Source organism: Centroberyx gerrardi, chromosome 22, assembly GCF_048128805.1.
Source record: "Centroberyx gerrardi isolate f3 chromosome 22, fCenGer3.hap1.cur.20231027, whole genome shotgun sequence".
Taxonomy (NCBI): Eukaryota; Metazoa; Chordata; class Actinopteri; order Beryciformes; family Berycidae; genus Centroberyx; species Centroberyx gerrardi.
In genome coordinates, this window is record NC_136018.1 from 6,137,043 (window position 1) to 6,158,405 (window position 21,363).

Genomic DNA, 21,363 nt, shown 5'->3' on the forward strand with positions numbered 1-21,363 from the left:
TGTAATTAGTTACATCCACCCCTGCTCATAAGTATAAAGATGTTGAAATCTGTAAGCTGCTACAAACATGTTTCGAACACGGAGCAAACAGACACTGACGACAGTATTTGACCCCTACAAATCTCCTGCCTTTGATCCCGTCTCCCACAGCATCTCACTGCCCCCTTTTACAAGACATCTGTTGGACCTAAACACCACATAATGCTGAGGAGGGGGGAGAGGGTGTGTGGGGGAGGGGGTATTTTTCCTCCCCCCCCTCCCCATCCTCAACTAGAGAGTCCAGAAATGAATCCGGTCTCTGTGGCTATCAGTGGAGTCATTTAAAGCCAGGTGCTGCCTCAGCAGCCGGAGGGGGAAGAGGGAAAAGATAAGTTTCATAGATCTCCAGGATTGCTTATGACTGCAGTTGTTAAAATAGATGGAGAGTCAGGCTGGGTGAGACAAAGCACTTGGCGAGCATGCCCTCCCATCTGGATCACTGTCTCCCTTTTCGCCTTTGACAGAACTGCGGGGGAAAAAGTGTTTTTCTTTGTGTTGCTTGGCTTTTACATTTTTAATTATTTCATAAAAACGACTGAGAAAGTCCACATGCTGACATAAAATAAGGCTTCTCTGGTGCGTCGATTTCAAATTTTCAAGTTAATTCAAGAACCAAAAAAAAGGGAAATCCACACTCAAAAAGATATCTTGATTGATTTATTTTACATGTTTCAAATAAGGCAAGCTGTAGATTTTTTATTTGAAACATGTAAAATAAATCAATCAAGATATCTTTTGGAGAGTGTGGATTTCCCTTTTTTTTGGGTTCTTATTATTTCATATATACACAACAAAACAGACATATAAGAACAACAAGAAGACACTGCATTATCAATTAGAGACAAGACAACACATTGAACTGGCGGTGGGATTACAGTGTTAAACTTCTTCTAGTGCAAGTGTTTTATTTTAGCTCCAAAAACATGAATATATTTCTTTTTTCTTCTTTTTTTGCTTGACTTTTACTTGATTTCAACAGGAGAATGCATCGGTTAGCGTTGTTTTTATTGTTCTCATGGCATTGATGGATGATATTCAGAGAGAAGTTGCATTTTCTTTTTTTATCTTTACAGGTTGTGGACAATTCATTAAAATGTCAGAAGGAGGCACTTTTTCAAATGGGTGTGTGCATATGTGTGTGTGTGAGAGAGAGAGAGTGAGCGCACCATATATGTCCGTCTGTATTTCTGTGTGTGTGTGTGTGTGTGAGAGCGAGAGAGCAAAAAGGGAGAATGGAGTTTGCCTGCGTGGCTTCAAGTGATCCATCGCTGTTGACAGAATGAAAGGCCTGTGCTCCGGTGTTATTGGGCCTGGGGCAAACAGATAGAGAGAGAGAGAGAGAGAGAGAGAGAGAGAGAGAGAGAGGGGCTGAGGGACATCCAGATAAATTATGACTCGGGCTTTCTTGTGAATCAGTGCAATATATTTTACGATTGGCCCTCTGACGGCGTGCTGTTGTATGTTTTGCACACGTTTGCTTCATGCTTATGGGATGACTGATCACTTTTTTTTGGTATGCATGAATACAAGACAAAGTACATGGGCACGCTTTGGCTTCTTTGTACCGCCTCTGTGCTTGTTCTTTGTCTCTGTTTCTCTCTCTCTCTCTGTCTCTCTCTCTCTCTCTCTGTCTCTCTCCCTCTCTCTCTCTGTCTGTGTCTCTCTCTGTGGTTTGCTTCACTCTGAGCTGTGGCCTTATTAATCAAGCTGCTTGGCAGGTGAATGTGAGGAATGTGGGTGTCTGAAGGGGGAGGAGTGTAGCGTGCAGGTGCGTGTGTGTGTATGCGTGTAGACGGGAGTGTGTGTGTGTGTGTGTGTGTAAGCGGTCGAGGGAGGCAGAGAGAGAGAGGGAGCCAGCTGTTCCTCAGTACCTAGTGGCCCACGGCTGGGTGAGCAAGGATAATTGCAGGTGCCAGCCTGTTCCCATCTCCTTAATGTGAACCTGTGGCATAATGGAAACTGCTCTTTCACCGCGGAGGGAGAGAGAAAGGAGAGAGGAAGAAATTAATGGGTGGAAAGAGTTTGGAGAGAAGATCCGGTGAACCGGGGTGATTTGGGGTTCTGCTCCCTAAAACCCTGACTGATACATTTTCTTTAAAGTGTTGAGATTATATTTGAATTTGATGGTGTATTGATACATTTAGCCAGCGCATCCCTAGTATTCACTAGGGTTAGACCGATTTATTGGCCAGACATCGGCCTTTAATGAAATATCGGATATCAGCCACCCAGTCTGTAAAGCCTGCAGTGAAGTTTTCTTTTCTCTGCAGTGCATTTATTTGTTTAAATGTTCAAGAGCTGCTAACTCTAAAAGAAATTCATTAGTATAGGTTTCACTTGAGAGTTTTAGTGTCCCATGATGGTCTAAATGCTGTTTCAGAGGATTTTCCACCCCACCGAGAATAAAAATCAGGGAAACACCAAACCCTTTTCATTTTTTGGCTTGAAAATGGTCAAATTTAAAGATATTCCAAAAAGATATTGTTACAAGCCCTTTCTAAATAAACTGGATTTGTTATCAGCTGACAAAGCAGAAGAAAGGCGAAAAACCTTCAAAAGAATAAAGCTTGCTCCACTTCCTCTTGTCCACACTTAATCAGAATGTCGCTCTAAAGTGTTGTTGGTAACTTGTTTGGAAGTCAGGTGGGTTAGGGCTAGACAGGTTAACAGGTGAAGAAGCCACTGTGCTCCAAATGTCACATTCAAAGAAAAAGCCTTACAGAGTACGGACTGTCCATCACCTGCCAATTAAACTGTCATAGATGAAATTAAAAGAGTGTGACTTTTGACCCCGAGATCAAAATCACCTATGAATCACAGAGACTCGCCGGATGGAAACAAACATTTTCTCTCTTACTCATTTTGCGCGTTCTCAATGGGCCTCATTCACGAAACTTTAATTAAATTGTTCTTACTTTTTGTTCTTAAGAAACTTGCCTAGGAAAAAACGACGTGGGATGACTCGTGAAACATGCGCAGACTCAAATGAATGGCGAAATGTTCGTGGAAACATTCGTAAGTACACTTTAAGATCAATTTTACTCATCTGTATCGGATATCTACTCATTGATTTGACCTTATGTAGCATATTGGAAAAAAGAAACAGAAGTATTTTGTCTATAATCATTGTTGACTGTGAAACTGTAGAACTTCCGACTCATTCGTGACCTTCTGAACTTCCATGATGGCCGGATGAAGCAGGGTTTCGCACCAAAACAAGCTGTCTGATACAGTCTGACAACGCATTGAAAACAACGCGCATGAGAGTGTGTTTACGTGTGTGTGGTTGTTTATTAGACTGTTCTCATATAAAGAGTATTATCCCGTAGTGAAGCGCACAGATGTTTTTCCTCGGTGATCAATGGTTTCTTTTCCGGAAGCGCGAGCGGAACAATCACGCAACACAACTAAACATCATGTTCACCCGAGGCTTCCCTGCTAATTACCTTCGACATTGATTTTCACCGCAACGTATCCCTATGAAGCGCGAGGAAGAGGAGGGAGAGGAGAGGGGGGGGGGAGCTAATGAAGATGTCAACAGGAGCTCGCCACCGGAAGATGATTTTAATAAACAGGAGAAACCGATTGAGTTCATTTGCATTTTGATTCAAAGTTCAGCGACCTCAGTTTTGCCGTCGGAGCTGAATGACAAGCAGCGGCGCCTATCTGTCGTTAACGGCCTCGGACGGGCGCGCGGACGACACGAGAGCGAAAAAGCAATGATTCAATTTAAGGTGAACAAAATTAGAGCACTGCTGAACGCTCCTGAAATAGATTGCGTCTAACTGCGGCCTCCATCAGCTTTTCTGGCGGCTGTCTGCCAGGATCTCCTCTCCTCTGTGATGAGGGAAAGAGAATCCATTTTCTCACTCGCAGTATGAGAAATCAATGACCCCGAGATGGATCCGTGTGAAATGAGATATGAGCCTCGTCTCTGAGGACCGGGCCGCACTCGGACTGACAGCTGACTGACAGGGGTTAACTGGCAGAGAGAGGGCCGGCTGGTCTGGAGGTGTAAAACAGACCCCCCGTCTCTCTCGGGACTCTCTCACCCCAACATACAGAGGAGCGGGAGATAGAAACAGGTGCATGTCGAGGGCGGGGTCGATACACAAAGGCCAGTTATACAGCTGAACTCCCGATGCATTCGCACCGGTGACAGCCCGGGCCCGGAGGCATCAAGTTTTCGGGTTGTCCGTCCGTCCGTCCATCCGTCTGTCCGTCCGTCCCATTCTCGTGAACGCAATATCTCAGGAACGCCTTGAGGGAATTTCTTCAAATTTGGCACAAATGTCCACTTGGACTCAAGGATGAACTGATTAGATTTTGGTGGTCAAAGGTCAAAGTCACTGTGACCTCACGTCCGTCCCATTCTCATGAACGCGATATCTCAGGAACGCCTGGAGGGAATTTCATTACATCTGGCACAAACGTCCACTTGGACTCAAGGATGAACTAATTAGAATTTGGTGGTCAAAGGTCAAAGGTCAAGGTCACTGTGACCTCACAAAAGATGTTTTTGGCCATAACTCAAAAATTCATACGCTAATTATGACAAAATTTCACACAAATGTCTAAACCTTTTATTAAATTCCTTCAAAGTCTTCACTACATGCTTTTTATGAGTCTGGACAGACATGGATATAAACCTGCAACTTGACTTGTTGGCGGAAGCATAAAACCACGAGGTGGTTATTTCTAGTTCCTGGAAGTTCCAGTCCTTATTGTGAAGGAATTGACAGTCAGTAATCAACCTGTTTCTACCAGGTATACATAAGGAAATGTGTATGGAGCTATGCAGAAAGCAGGGTTGGGGACAATTAATGAATGAACTCATGAATTCCAGTTCAACTGAGGAATTTGAATTGAATTGGAATTTCAGGAAGTTGAATTTAATTCAGTGAAATTCTGTGAATTTCCATGTTTTTTTTACTTATCAAATATCTGAGATTGTACATAATGTTATATATTATCAATACTGAATATCATAAAATGCTAAAGGGGCCTTTCAGGTGGAATTTGATGCATAACATGTAATCGTAATACATACATTATGATTGAATGCATTTGATTTGTTTAACTGTCTTTTATTTGATTCATAATGTTTGATTTATAATGTTTAGTGAGTCGAGACAAACCTTCTTAGAAGTGGAATTTCATGGTATTTAATTCAATTCACATTCAGTTTCCTTAGAGCTTGGTGCAATTCCAATTCCATTAACTGAACTGTAATTTACCAGTTTTTTTTTTTTGTTTTTTTTTACCGCAAATCAATTTCATGAATGGTCCCAACCTTGCTAGAAAGTGAATGGCATATTATTTCAAACTGCTGATTGTTGCACTTCACACTGCCTGCACTTTAGCCGCTCATATATCAGAGCAAACACATTATGCAGTAATATTTTTCCATGTCGTTTCCTTGTTTTCATTTCAGTCAGGAGAGTTGTCTATGAAATCCGTCCAACACATTAAAGAGCTTCCAGTAGCACAAAACATTAGCTGTTTAGTTATCACACACCTCATTCCTCTGGATACTCCTCCCGTAAAGCATATTAAGATAAAGTGTGACCCACCCAGTTTCTGTAAGCTACAACCAACACATACCTTTTCTGGGAATCACTTCCCTGCTTCAAAGCTTCACAGTTGAATTCTCTCCTTCCTTATTGTTTGTTATGCCCTCTCTTATCTGTCTTATCACTTTTACAACCTCTGTTAACCGTGACATCTCCAGTAACACAAACTAATGTGGCTGAGAGTTTTTACTGGAATAGCCAAGGAATGATAATGACTAGTACTGAAGAAAGAGACTTTGAAGGAGATGATCTTAATTGCTCTTATCTTATTCTGAAAAATATATGTGTACAGTGGAGAGTGATGACTCTGCAAGTTGCACAGCCTTTAAAAGGACATCTGCAGTTTTACAATACTCTCTCTTCTGCTCTGACTGTCCCGCAAGTCTGAAGATGGGCTGCAGACGCACAGACTGCCTTGCGAAGCCTTTATCGGGCCTTTGCTCAAGACTGGGGTCGCTTGTGGGCTCCTATCCCGTCTATTTCTTTGTGATTCCTCTTCTCCTTTCGGCAGCGTTTGGCGGAGGCTTCACTTTCCTCAAAGACAGGCAGGACAACGACATCGAGCGGCAGTTCACACCCAGGAAGGGACCCTCGAAGATCGCGAGACAGTTTGTCAGAGAGAACTTTCCGTACAACGACTCCATGTTTTCAGTAGAGAGGCTGTACGACAAGGGCAACTTTGCATCAATCATTGCTTTATCAACTAACGTTAACAATTCCAATATACTGGCAAATGAGGCTTTTGAGGACGTCATCAAACTCAGCCATAAGATACTTAACATCACCGTGGACCATGGGCAGGTGGGATTCAGGGAGTTATGCGCTAAGGCCAACGGGGAATGTGTGACAAACGACATCCTGGAAATTCTTCACTATAAAGCAAATGGAACTGACCGAACCAGCATTGAATTCCCTGTACATACATACAGATCCAGAGCGATGTTTCTGGGTTCTGTAATTGGTGGAGTTAGTACAGACGCCAACGATTTGGTCACAAGCGCTCAGGCTCTGAAACTCTTCTACTTCTTAGAGGATCAGGAAAGCACGGCTGAAGCTACGAAGGCGTGGCTGAGAGGATTCAAAAGGCTCTTATCAGCTGAGAGGAGCAGCGAAGCCATCGCAGTATGTACAACACTGCCATTGATATGCAGTGATATCATATATTATATATATATATATATATTGTAAAGCATTACAAAAAACGTTTTGCCATTTCTTCCCTAGTTTTTATTTCTTTGCCTAGCATTTCTCTATCACTTACAGGCATTCTAGGGCCACAGGAATAATTATTACATCTCTTATCAGGACATGATAACTGACTGCAATCATGACTTCAATTAGCCTAAATAGACCAGAATGCAATGCAGCCACAAGACATATTGTATTTTGAGTGAGGGGTGCATCTCTTGCTTTTTGAAAAACTCTCTTGCTCTTGCTCTACGGTGAAAGTAATTCTGGGAAATGTAGGAAAAGACTAACTGAGATGAGGCAGGTTGAGAGAAATTGGGTACATCAAAATATGTAAATTACATTTCATCATAAAATAACTGCTGGAATGCTTTGAACATCGCAGATTGATGATATCTAACACTGTAAAAAGAAGTAAAAAGAGGATTATTCCTAAGTTTATCTACTGTTGTACTGATACGTTTCCCTGAATAAAAGTGTTAGCTAAATATCTAAAATGTGTAATGCGCAAATATTACAAAAAACAAAGAAACATTCCAGTGCATTTACTGAACATATGAGTTGCCTGCAGTAAGCATGTACCAATCTTGCAGGACAAAGCACCTTTTCACTTCCTGGTGAGATCATCTGGTTTGCACGCACTGCTTTGTCCTGTAATTCAAGCTGAGCTATCACACTGGTTTTATTGCTGTGGTGACATTGATGTGTAAACACACTGAACCTGACTGAAGGGATTCTGTCTGTTGTACTGTAGGTGTCCTACTATACCTCAAAGTCCAGGCAGGAGGAGATTGAAAATCACACCACAGATGGCTTCCCATTATTCCTCATCACATATGCCCTTGCTATCACCTTCTCAGTCATATCTTGCCTGAGGTAAGCAGCGATCTCATTGGCTCACTGTGACCAGTTTTCTGACTGCAGGCTGAGGCTTAGATACAGACGTTTGTTGTCTATCATTGTGATTGATAACAGAAAGCCTGACTTGGGCCACATGAAGAAATAATAACAATTATAGCATTACCTTTGTTCAAAACAGGGGTATTATAGTTTTGGACTCTTCGTTACTTTTTATTTTTCTATAGTTTTCATCTTTTTATTTCAATTTCTATTTAGTTTAAGTTAGTTTTCGGCATTGGTTTGGTAGTTTTAGTTTAGTCTTTGCATAATTTCAGTTCTAGTTTTAGTATTTTTGGTAGGAGTGGTATTTTTTTTAAAGGTATAATGAGTTCAGAATAGGTATTTTATATATATCTACAACTGGTATTTTCGCAAAAGCATATATAAAATATGAAAAAAGGACAAAAACTAAAAACATTCCACCTATATTTGTATTTTGTTTTAGGTTGTTTTACAAATAGACAAGATTTTAGCTTTAAGTTTTAGTTCAGTTTAGTTTTTCACAAATTATCATTTGTATTTCAGTTTACAACAGTGCTTTTTAACACCTTGTTTTCATCTTAGTTTTAAGTTTTTTTGTTTACAATAATAACCTTGGTTCAAAGGTATTTCCCATGCTAAACATCTATGCATTTGTGATACTGGGCTTTGGATACAAATGTCAAGCAATGAGCTATGATACATTTGAGGTTGTCAATCAAGATAAAACTGTGAAAAATAGCCTATGCGTATACAGATACCCTTGTTATCAGCTTGAATTTGCATATTATAATGTTGTTTACCTCCACTCTGCTCTCTTTACCTCCTGGACAGACTGGACAATGTGAGGAACAAGGTTTGGGTGGCTGTCATCGGCGTCCTCTCCACCGGCCTGGCTGTCGTCTCTTCCTTTGGCTTGATGCTTTACATTGGAGTTCCCTTCGTTATTACTGTGGCAAACTCTCCTTTCCTCATACTTGGTAAGACAAAACCCTTGACCATCTTTTTGAACCTTGGCTACTTTTTCATGAACTATATTCTGACAGATTTTAAACACATGGGGCGTGAGCCAAGCTTTCAGTTTTCTCCATGAATAAGATAGTAAGATACAGAGGTGGGGACTCAAGACACAATCATAATTGCTTGAGACTTGACTTGATGCATGAAGAGAAGACTTGAGATTTGACTTGACTTGGGTTCTGCTGACTTGGGACTTGACTTTGACTTGTACTTTGATGACTTGAAAAGGTTTCTAAAGTCTTGACTTGAGATCTTGTGTTTGTGTAAATGACTTAGATTGAAAGTGATGAGATTTGTTCCAGCAGACGACTGAATTTAAATTCTGTTTTCTGAATTTGTATGGAATGATTGAATTTACTGAAGTTGAAACTGATTATAGAAATCAAACTCATGATGCTCTTACCAAGTTTTTATCCTATTAAAACCATATTGCATTGAAAAGTACTAGATATTTAGTTTTCTTTAAGATATTAAATTGATACTGGACTCTTGATTTGTTCTGACTTGACTTGCTGTTCTACATTTAGACTTGAGACTTGACATTGACTTGGACTTGACTGGGTAATCTACATTTGGGACTTGACTTGAGACTTGTGCCTCAAGACTTAAGACTGACTTGGGGCTCGAGCAAAGTTGACTTGGTCACACCTCTGGTAAGATAGGTTATCAAGACTCAGACAGGGGACAACAGAGTCTTATCTAGTTATACATGTTTTTTAACAATCACATTATATTTTTTTCAGGAATCGGCCTCAACAACATGTTCATCCTGGTCTCCGACTGGCAGCACACCAACGTGAAAGACCCTGTTCCCTCGCGGATGGCTCACTCCTACAAAGAGGCAGTCATGTCCATCACCATCACCACGCTGACCGACGTCCTCAAGTTCCTCATCGGCGTCACGTCCGACTTCCCATCAGTACAGTCGTTCTGCCTCTACACAACCGCCTCCATCATATTTTGTTACATTTACACCGTCACCTTCTTTGGAGCTTTCTTGGCTCTGAATGGGAGGAGAGAAGCCGGCAACAGGCACTGGCTGACCTGCATGAAAATACCATCACAGGACCCCGACAATTCTTCTGTGATGTACAGCATCTGCTGTGTGGGAGGGGACTATGATAAAAACACTGGAGCAGAGAAAAAACAACCAGCTAGTATTTTCTTTAAGAATTACTACGGCCCGTTGTTGACAAAACCATGGGTTAAGGGAGTTGTACTCTTCCTTTACGCTGCATATTTAGCTGCAAGTGTTTATGGATGTTTCCATGTGCAGCAGGGGATTGAGCTTTATGATTTGGCGGCTGATAACTCCCATGTCATCACATATCACGGAAAGGACAGGCAATACTTTTCTGATTACGGTCCAAATGTGATGGTTGCTGTAACTGAGGAATTCCCATATTGGGATGCGACCAAGAGATCTCAACTCCAGGCCTGCATGGAAGACTTTAAAAAGCTGCAGTTTGTAGATGAGCATTTATACACATCCTGGCTGGACTCTTACTTGTCCTACGGGCAAAACACACATTTAAATCTCGATGATAAAGACGTCTTTCTCAAGAATCTCTCTTCATTTTTTGACTTATTTCCTTTTTTCGAGCAGGACGTGAACTTCACCGGAGGCGCCATCCACGCTTCCCGCTTCTTCGTTCAGACTGTCCACATTGCCAACGCCAGTATGGAAATAGAAATGCTCGCCGGCCTTAAAGCCACTGCGGGCCGATGCAGCGTAGCCTCTTTATTGGTCTATCACCCGGCATTCATCTTCTATGACCAATATGGAGTAATAATCAAAACCACCATCAAGAACGTGGGTGTGATCACAGCTGTGATGCTGGTCGTCTCTCTCCTGCTGATTCCAAACCCGCTCTGCTCATTATGGGTGACTTGTTCTATCGGCTCGGTGATTGCGGGGGTGACCGGCTTCATGGCATTATGGGACGTCAGCCTCGACTCCATATCCATGATCATCTTCACCGTCTGCATCGGCTTCACCGTCGACTTCTCCGCTCACGTGTCCTACGCCTTCGTCTCCAGCGAGAAGCCCGGTGCTGATGAGAAGGCCGTGGACGCGCTCTCCAGTTTGGGATATCCCATACTTCAAGGGGCGCTGTCCACCATTTTGGGAGTGTCGGTGTTGGCCACGTCTGAATTTCACATCTTCAGGACTTTTTTTAAGATCATCTTCCTCGTCATGTTGATCGGGATGGTTCACGGCCTCGCTTTCATTCCAGTGCTTCTGACGTTGTTTACATGCAGCTCAGATAAAGGAAAAAGTAAAGAAACGACTTTGAGCGTCAGCAAACACTGACTGCTGCTGATTATTAAACTTGTTAAAACACTGTAGGCATATTGTATAGCACAACATTGTTTGATGGATTGTCTAATATTTTCATATATGTGAAGTTGTCATTCTGTCAGCCAAATTGGGGGTCAATTCACTTTCAGATCTCATAATTACAAATAGGAACTGAAACTGCATTGTCTGTAACAGTGATTGAGTTCAGTCTCATAAAATTTGGACTAAAAGGGTCTAAGTCCCTTTTTTATAGCAAAACATTTACAGTTTTTGAATGTTGATGAAAGTGAATTTACCCAATAACAAATCAAAATTCAATGAAGCCCTTTGTCAAACTATTTATGGTGCACCTTAAAGTATGATGCATGTTGTAAGTTATTCATTGTTATATGTTCATTTTGTAGTATTTTCTTTACTGATATGCTTGGATGGGAATTCACATTGATTGTGTAAACAGCATTTTTCTGTTTCACACCCCATATGATTTCAACAGTTATATTGTACTCCAGTTCTCAATGAACACCAGTTTCAGAGGAGCTGCTTCTCTGTTTTATACATCAACATAAAGTCTCCTGTTTCACACCGAGTCGTTTGCCTGCCTTGTGTGTTCTTGCTCTGCAGAAACTGACTTGTTTAAAACTTTACAGACACAAACAGCCTCAACATTCATTCTATCAATGAATGAATACCTGTGACTGGTGTGTACAGTGCTATGAGGCCAATTACACCTTATTGTCCCTACTATGTTGATTATTAGATTCGATTAGATTAGATTAGAACCACCAAGCCTCTTAAATCAAGCTACTTAAATCTAAATTTATAGCAACTGGGACACAATTAATATACAACCCCAAATGAGTCCTTAATAGCCTAACATACTATCTGTAATCACCATAGAATAAAATGGTCCAAATTTATAAATGGCACTTTGACATTTCTTCCATAGGCAGCAGTTTGAAAATGAGCATTTGATCATGATGCAGGTGACTTGTTATTCTTATAATTCTTGGGGATTGATTGAGAGTGTCTTGAAGCTCAAATGGACGGGGAGTTTTGGTTCCAAGACAGAGAGCGGGCCGGAAAGTGAGTTTTGAAAGCCAGAAAACTCAACACCTGGTGGAGTAATTGTTGAGTCATTGATCAACAACCCTATCAACCCCCCTCAGATATATTATGGTCATTTTGTGGTATGTGGCAGTAAAATCATTTCTTACTGTCCCTTTAAGCATTTTTGAAAGATTATTAAAACTGCATATCTTTCAAATGTCACATTATCCTAAATTGTGTATAAATACGGCGCCTGACTATTTCTCATTTCTAGGAACCAGTGTTGAAGACATGTTCATCATGCTTTCCAACTGGTAGCACATTAAAGACCCAGTGCCCACATGGATGGCTCACACCTACAAAGACAGAGACAACTTGGGATTTTACATTGGTCTTATGTCTGATTTTCCTTCTGTGCACTATCACATAGCACTATGCAATCAAGATCAATAGAATCAATCAAGTACATAATTTAAACAGTGCAGAAACATTGTCCAATAGAGTTACTTTCTAAACCCTTCATAACAGAAGATAATTCACCAAAGGAAATCTTATCAGTCAGTTTTAAATCATTCTGTAGAGGGAGCTGAGTGCTTAAAGGCTTTTTATTTTTACCCGCTCAGTTCCAACGTGAGGAACAGACATCTGCAGAACATCCAGAGAGCGTAAACCATGATGCCCAAGCTTTCTGGACATGTGAGATGATGAAGATCTGGAGAGCGGACCAGCAGCCAGGCTTGGTTGCACCTGTAGGCTGGTCAACAAATCCAGTAGGTCTTTTGGCTCCGGTTCTGCTCTCCCGGGTGGCTCCCGGCATGCAGGCCGACTCCCGGCTCTGTCACCCTCCGTCACGCCTGTCTCCCCCCCCTCCCCCCCCTCCTCCTCTTCCTCCTCCTCCCTGGACAAGATGCCTCCAGCCCACACAGCGTGACGTGACACGGCCCTGCACCCAGGAGAGAGAAAGGGAGAAAGAGAGAGGGAGAGAACCTGAGGCAGTGAACTAATAAGAGAGAGAGAGAGAAAGACTGATGGATTGGTGAAGAAGTAGAGAAATAGATTGGGTCCCCCCTCCATCGCTTAATAAAACCCTGATCCTTCAGTGTAGTCTGCTTGGCTAACACACATGAAGGAGCCACAGCATGCTTCTACTATAAATGAGTTTATTGATTGGAAACATGTCTAGGTTGAAGGGAAGGCATGGCTGACTTCTCACAGCGCAATCAGGCGCTGTAGCTTTGGAAAACTGGTTGCATAGTTTTGTGTAAGATTTCTGTTTTGCTAGCTTACAGCAGTGGTTCCCAAACTGGGGGTCGGGACCCCCCAGGGGGTCCCTAGATCATTTTGGGGGGTCATGAGATGATTCATGAGATAGGAAACAAGCATATTTCTACTATAAATTTATTATCATGTGTATTTTTTCTCAAATTTGTGCTTTTTTCTTGTGAAATACAGAATATTTTTCACCCTCTACACCTCTTCTGACAATCAAATGAAACGACCTGAAAAGGGAAAATCATTTTTTGGGTGAACTGTTCACCTCTCTGCATTCAGTCTTGCACATTTTCAAATTATATTCTCCTCTCACTAGTGTCAAGATATTGTTACTATTCCAATCTTCCTCCTCCTCCTCCTTCTTCTTCTCCTCCTCCTTCTTCTTCTTCTTCTTCTTCTTCTTCTTCTTCTTCTTCTTCTTTTTAATCACAGTGAGGCAGATTGTCACAGCGCCATTTCTTGGCTGTTAAGAGCAGGTTTAAATATTAATGCGCTAACAGGAAATCACCACTCTTACTGGCATCTATGTGTCGCCTAGCAACCACCCTATTTAGCTACTGCTCAAGGAATATATACTGCCGGGCTATTAATTAAAAACAAAAGCTTTCTTGAACATTTTTTTGTTTTGCATTTTGTATTTACTGAACTTTTTTTTGTTTATAAAAAAGAAATAACCCACCGGATTGCCGTGATTTACAGTGATCTCTTTTAGATCAGCTGAATGGGATTTATTGGTTAATTTTCCATTTCCATGTCTTCAGCACCGGACAGCTCCTCCACCGCTCCACCAAACCCTGCGCCATATGATTGACAGAGGAAACGACCATACGCGGATCAAGGACACTTCTGGAGCCCTATGAGCTGATGAAGGAGCCGGGCTGTCAGGGCGCACGGCTCCTGACGCGCCTCTCCACGGTTTTACTTACTGCTTGTTGTGGTCGGAAGAGGGCGGAGTGCGTTTGTCATCCAAGTGTGAAGTAGCTGCCTGACTCGGTGCCTCCAAAAAAAAAAAAAAAAAAAAAAAAAAAAGATTCCCCCCTCCTCCTCCTCCTCCTCCTCCTCCTCCTCCCTCCTCCCTCGTTTCGATTCAGTCTATGTAGCCTACACGCATTACAGTCTAGGGAGGACGTTCACCGCGCAGCAAAGCCAAGACAGTTTCTTGGCTTGTATACCAAACGAAGCCAGAGAGAGAGAGAGAGAGAGAGTAAGAGAGAGAGAGAGAGAGAGAGAGAGAGAGAGAGGTGGGGGGGAAACAGCTGCAAGCGGTACTCAACATCAACAAGCTGTATGTGACATCTGTAAAGAAGAATAAGGGATTTTGACGAGCACAAGAGGGGATTTTCCTTACGTTCCCCCTCCTTTTATCTTCAGGAGCAGAGGCGTGGAGCTGGCAAGAATATCCTACAAGTGTTGAAGTGATGGTTTAGGAGAGAAATTACCAGATTTTTTTTTATTATTTTTTTTTACAGTAGGCTACGTCCGCCCGCCGCCACTATATTCCGAGCAGCAATCCCCAAACATCTGTGGACGAGATGGCTGTTTTCCGGCTGTCGTTGCTGCTGCAAGTGGGATTTGTTATCGGATCCAATCATAAATATGCGGAATGGTCAGCGCATGGGAAAGATGTCAGACCACAGCAGCCGATTTACGGCGCTCAAACGCATCATCGGCGGCTTGCTCATCTCCGCGCGTCTCACCCTCCGAGGGAGACGACGGAGCTGCCGCAGAAAATAGAGGAGCATCTCCCGAGGGTGGTCACGGCGTTTCTGCACACGGGGGACTCGACCACCTTAAAACACGCCAACTGCTCGCGGAGGTACGAGCTCACCTCTCTGCGGGGAAGGTCACACGCCGCCCCGCATCGCTCCATGAGCAGCGTGCTGGACACGGTGGTGCACGCCTCAAACTTCCTCAACATGATCCTGCAAGCCAACAGGTCCAGGGAGCAGAGTCTCCGGCGAGACATTGAGTGGTACCATGCCCTCGTCCGGAGCATCCTGGAGGGAGACTCCAAGATTCACCGGGCGGTCGTCACTTTCAGCACGGACCCGTCCGCCGAGGGGCCCACGGTGCTTCTCCAAGCCACCAGGGCCGGAGGAGAGATCGTCCTCCAAGACCTGTCCGGCGTGGCCCGCCACCATCTGCACAACCGCACGGTCGAGACGGAGTGGTACCACGACGTTAAAGACAGGAAGAAGAAGCCCACTTTCCATAAGAGGGTGCTGAGCCAAGATTTCCAGTCAGTTGACAATTCTTTGAAAAGAGGGGAGAGTTTTATCCCGGACAAAACGCACATCAAGTGGTCTGCGCCCTACCTGGAGTGTGAAAACGGGAATTTTGCTCCCCGTTGGCTTTTGACCTTATCAGCTGCTTTCTATGGCCTGAAGCCCAACCTGGCACCCGAATTCAGGTAGGTCCATATAGACAGAGAGGTACTAACTTTGAACTTTGAACCTGTAATTAGTTGTGGTGGGAAATATAAAGGTGGGTAAACCAGTTGGTGATCAGCATGAAGCAACCGCAGCCACCAGGATAAACAAAAATCTGTTAAAAATTCAGAAAAGCATTGATTTGCCCTTAAAAGACCCCATCATCCTGTATGGCTTAACTTGCACCAGTTTTATGCCACTTACTTTGTTGCATAGAAACTATGAATTTATGTCAAAAAGGTTTATGTCAGCCTAAAGGTGGAAAAATAGAGTTGAGGTGGGTTCATCCTCCTCTCCATCCCCCAATCCTCCATCTCCATTAACACAGTGTCATGACTTTAGATCATATGGCTGGATAGGGGCCTGTAAAGGTGAGCATACCTGTCTCTCTATTCCCCCCCCTCAACATACTTGTTATCCACACACCACAGCTTCCTACCGGCCTCCTCTCGTTATACTGAGGGGTTTTCTTCTCTCCTCCAGTCTGACAAGGCGCCCGGATGCTAAAAATAACCCTGGATGTAGCAGCGGTGGAAACCTCTGGCTACAGGCCTAATTCATTTTTCAAACTCGCTCACCTCCTTTTTACTACTCGGGAGATGTTGTGCGCCCCTTTCTCTCCCTCCTTCAAGGGACGCTGCTAAAGCTGTGATGAGTCAGAACCTGACCGAGACGACAGACAGACGATCTCACTCAAAGGTGCAGCCGACAGCAGATGAAGACATGCTGAAATATGTCTGATGTCTGTGTTTTCTGTGTAACTGATGTTCTGCAGCCACCTCTGCTGCAGCCTATACCTGCAGGTCTAATTACGCCGTGTTTATGACAGCAGTCCTGATATGCTCTAGAGCAGTCAGGCTCCATAGGATTCTGACCGATATCTTCACAATGAATATTTAATCCAGATCGCTAGTTGTGTGCACTGCCTTCAATGAATCTTTAATTGATACACTCAAGTCGCTCACAGGCAGGCATGGATTGCAAATGAGTCAAAACCTACAGTGATTATACTGTAATAGACTACCAGCAGCTACATTACGTTGTCCCAAAGCCTTTCAGAGGAGCTGGATGGTTTGGATCCTACTCAAGCCTTCTAATAGTGAATCAACCTGAATATTCTGCTGATAAATAGTAGACAACCGCACTCAGTTTCACAGCAAAACACAATATTTCCAACATGAGTCTGAAGTCACAAATAGATGATTTGGTTGGACAGTTGCACACTCTCCCAAAAGAAACCTTATTATTATGTATGATTAATTGTAGATAGCCGGGAGAAGCATTGCCAAAAATGCCAATGGAACAGCAGTTTTATTGTCTGTTTATCGCATTTCGATTGAGGCCTTCTCCGTAAGAGCAGAGGTGTGACACGCGTGGGTGTTTTGTATTGTTTGAGGTCCTTAGGGAGTGGCTTATTCAATGCCACATAGGCACTAAAAGAAATATCCCCCAGTACTGCAGCAAGAAGAGCAATATCCATTCATAAAATACTTTTCCTTCCATAGGATGGACAGCTGATAAGGATAAATCAACATTGTCACATTTTGTTTTCCAGTTTTTCATCACTCCTGGTAATCACATTTTCTTTTGCACCTACTCCTGTCTTTTTCCCCATGCATAGCTCCTCTCTGGCATCTTAGTTTATTTCTTGACTGCCTGATATGAAACTAGCAGTCGCCTCCTCAGCCTCAGCACCCAGGCGAGACAAGCGGGAGGAAAGGAGGGAAACGTTGGCTAATATAGCTGCCTCAGACATCAGCTCTCCTCCGTTTTCCCCCTCCAGATGAATACACAATCAATACAACAATGAATTAATAATGAAAGATGTAGAACAACAACCCTGCATGGGCCATCTTGCTTCCAGCCTCTTAACGCTCCAGTCAGTCTCTTCCTGTTTAGAGTGACGATGATGCCGAACCGTCTTCTCTTGACTTGTTCTTGAGTTGTACGCATCAGGAAATACGGAAATGCGTACGTATTCGGTCGTTTTCTTTTTCCGTCTCAGCCCGTTTTCACGTTTCTCCATTTCGTTTGCTGAATACACAGGTGCTAAACAACTAGTGAACCTCTTCCATGCTGTGTTAGTTGCTGGAGCAGGAGTGTATGGACATGTGTTTGTGGTAGATCGACCTGTTGTTTCAGCGAAGGTGTAAGAAATCACACCTCTCACACTTCATCTCTTCTCTCTTCAGCTGCAGTAGAGCCACAGGGGAGGCAGCTTAGACCACACAGAGAGGACTGACTGTTTTCAACCGTGCAGTGTGTGTGTGTGTGTGTGTGTGTGTGTGTGTGCGATTGTGTACACACCGCTATTGGAGGCTGAGGCATTCTTCAAGAGGATAGGTGCAGTCCTAATTGGCAGATCACTCTCACTTCAAAACACACACACACACGCATTCACTTGTGCACGCACGCACGCGCACACACACACACGCGCACACACACACAAATACATAGATGTGCAAAAACCTGTTTGAACATGCACACAAAGTGAGAATAAGCAGGAGAGGAAGGAAGGGAGAGGGAGGGAGAGAAGCAGTGGTGTATGAAGGGAGAGGCTGAGAGGATCAGCTGTGTTGGGAGAACACACACACACACACACACACACACACACACACACCATAGTTCAAACTCACAGACCTTTCACAGCACGGACCTTAATTGCTTTGAGGCTGAAACTCAGGAAGTCACAGCAGCAAATAATAAGGCAAACTAATTGAAAGTATCTAAAAAAGTACAACCAAATGTTAAGGAAATATATATTTTTTTATCAGCGTATTTCTCCAAAGGCCAAGTGGGTTCTAATTAGATGGCAGAATCCACTTCATTTCCGCTTGGCTTTGCTTCCCCATTTTGCAGTACAAGCAGCTAGTATCTGGACAGCCTGCCTGCTGTGGGACATCCAGCCGTCTTTCTGAGTGGGAGGCCTTGAGCGCCGGGAGATGCCAGCAGCATCTGCTGAGATGGACACCATCCAGAAACAGATAGGAAGGAAACCCCACAATGCCCCGAGCTAGAAGCAATATGATGCCGCTAAACTGAGATGAAAGATACACTACCAGTCAACAGTTTGGACTCACCGCATTTGTCTTTATTTTTACTGTTTTACACATTTTAGAATAATAGCAAAGACATCAAAACTATGAAATAACACAAATGGAATTATGCAGTGACCAAAAAAGTGTTAAATCAAAACTATCTTATATTTTAGATTCTTTACAGTAGCCGCCCTTTGCCTTGATGGAAAGGCAAAGGCTTTGGAACGAAATTCATACATTAGGCATCAACTTCACTATTTATATTCGTCTAAGAAACAAATTTCAAGCATTTAAGCAGAAGCCTTTAGATCAAAATGGCTTTAAGATAATGAAAACCATAATGCATTCAATCAGGTGTGTCCAAACTTTTGACTGGTAGTGTGGCAGGAAAAAAGTTTGCAGAACTGTATCGGAGATTGGGAGCTTAACCGCCTTAATCCGTTCAGAACAGACTTCTTCTTTGCCCAATGAAGATGTAAAAACGTTGAAAATATCATTGCACTTGATTTAGATTTAGCACCGAGGTTTTTCACAGAGCGTAACCTGAAGTGTGTTTGTGTGTGTTTGTGTGTGTGTGTGGGGGGGCTAAGGATCCCTAAGGTGTTCCTTCTCTCTCTATTGACGTCACTGGGACTCCACCGCTCAGTGAGGTGGCTCGTCAATACGCTGCCTTCAGTCAGTAAATGTCAACGTTATAAGAATGCCAACTGCCCAGGCTCTCCGGGATCAATATGGTGCTGCTGTAAAGAGATATTTATGTTCATGATGATATCACTAATGATGGGAATAATCCCGGTGATTTTGTTAATATTAATCATAGACCAGATGCTGGTGTAATTCAGATTCCCCTCCAAGGATTATATATCTGTAATGTCCTTAGGTTTATCCCTTCGTAATCTGGTTTGGGAGAAATAGAGCCATGGAATGATAGAGGAGGCATTGGGACTGAGGTATCCGACTGATAAGAGCGCTTTATTGGGTTCCTACACAGGTCTGGAAATTATGGAAAATTATGGAAAAGGAGTTTTGCAATTTCTAGGTCTTGAAAAGTTTTGGAATTGAACAAAAAGTCTGTACAAGTATAGGGAAAACTGTTGTACACACTTAAATACACATTTTATAAAGCTGGAGACCCACTGTCATTTCCCAAATTGTGATATACTCTGAATTTACAAAATATTAGGGATACTTACTCTTTTCATGAAGTACACTGATGAGGTGAATCCAGGTAAAAGCCATTATCCCTTATTGAATTGTCTCATTAAATCTAAACCAATCACAAAGGAGGAAATGCAGATAAAGAGCAGAGTCAGAGAAGGATTTTGAAACTTTGAGACAATTGAGATGTGGATTGTGCAAAAGGGGCTGCAACTCAATATCAGGAAAATGTCCTTAATGTTTTATATATTCAGTGTATGTTGCTACAATATTCCACATGAGGATCATTACAGTTTCATCTTATCTATATTTTGAAGTGGAAAATGGAGGGGAAGCTGTATCAGGATAATGTTGGAGGAGGATATTGCTTGTTGCATGAATGTTTGTCAGGATTAGTTATAACTGTTTAGGATATTATGAGATGGCAAGAGTGGAAATACCAAGGCCTTAAGTACTGATTATTAAAGATCTTTCATCTGTTTTCATGAACCGTTCAGTTCTGATGTGGCTTGTCACCAGCTACAGTAAATACAGCGATCTCTTCACAACTGTCAGGTTTGCTTTTGTCAGTGAGTCAAAATATCGAACAATCCTCCGAGTTGACGGTCGGTTTGCAGAGGAGGGCTTTCAATGACAAGGACGTCAAGAGTTCAGAACTACTCAAGAAAATGGCGTCGTTCGCTTTGTCTGACAGCAGCGTTGCCGTGGGCGTCCCGTCTCTTTTGATGGCCGGCGACAGAACTCAATAAAGTGACCCGGGTCGCGCGGAGACATCGGTAGGCAGGCGGCATCCTGCCCGGCGGCTAGACTCGCATTAGCTTCTGCTCGTCCTGTCGGCTTAATGCATTTCCATCACATAAGAGACATTTTCCTCGGGAAGGCTGCACAGTTCTGGCATTGTGGTCGTTCTTTGACGTAATGCATGAATGTTTTTGTCGAGACACTGGGGCAGGACGAATCTGCACGCAAGTCCAGCGAGGCATGCAGCCCTTCTGGCTACATGGATACATTAAAGGATAATACCCGTGGTTTTTTTTTAAGTTTGTGTCAGTCATCCAGGTCTCTCTCCCCCTTACATTATTAGTCGTAGTTGGAGATATCAGCGCTATCCTCGTTTTCTTCCCTTTAGATATTCATTGTTGTACAGTATAAAAAAACAACTTCCGCACACTTAAAATTGCCTGAGCTAGATAATCATTCACAGTAAACACTGAAACACAGTAAACTTCATTTGGTTTTGTCAGCGTTTCTGTTTTATCTGTTATTTCTTTGTGCCCGAGTTGAGTGTTTTCCTATCAGCGCTGCGTTACGTTCCGCTCTGCCTCCTGTCAATCACCTGCCTCCCACAGAGAGAAGTGGAAGTCTCCTCCAGGAAAGAATCCCTCACAAACATGTCGCCTTACAAACTTTACTGTCAC

General features: G+C 42.9%; 2 protein-coding genes across 3 annotated transcripts in view; both read left to right on the forward strand.

Moving 5' to 3' along the window:
• The first annotated feature begins 6,002 nt into the window (after positions 1 to 6,002).
• On the forward strand, positions 6,003 to 11,013 carry LOC139908669 (patched domain-containing protein 3-like). Its single transcript, XM_071895412.2, has 4 exons — positions 6,003 to 6,734; positions 7,555 to 7,676; positions 8,514 to 8,659; positions 9,443 to 11,013. Exons 1-4 carry the CDS (start codon positions 6,003 to 6,005, stop codon positions 11,011 to 11,013), a joined length of 2,571 nt encoding a protein of 856 aa, XP_071751513.2.
• Positions 11,014 to 14,852: 3,839 nt separating this feature from the next.
• The window catches only part of gpr158a (G protein-coupled receptor 158a), a 66,099-nt gene continuing 59,588 nt past the window's right edge, over positions 14,853 to 21,363 (forward strand). For both annotated transcript variants that reach the window (XM_078291302.1, XM_071895503.2), the window contains exon 1: positions 14,853 to 15,730. In XM_078291302.1, the coding sequence (XP_078147428.1) occupies positions 14,853 to 15,730 (878 nt within the window). The remainder of the gene's footprint in view (positions 15,731 to 21,363) is intronic.

What these genes read in the sequence shown, in the direction of transcription:
- LOC139908669 (XM_071895412.2), top strand. Translation starts at nt 6,003, where the DNA reads ATGGGCTGCAGACGCACAGACTGCCTTGCGAAGCCTTTATCGGGCCTT. An exon ending in TCAGTCATATCTTGCCTGAG is followed by an intron (nt 7,677 to 8,513) that starts GTAAGCAGCGAT and finishes CCTCCTGGACAG; the next exon opens with ACTGGACAATGTGAGGAACA. An exon ending in CTCTCCTTTCCTCATACTTG is followed by an intron (nt 8,660 to 9,442) that starts GTAAGACAAAAC and finishes TATTTTTTTCAG; the next exon opens with GAATCGGCCTCAACAACATG.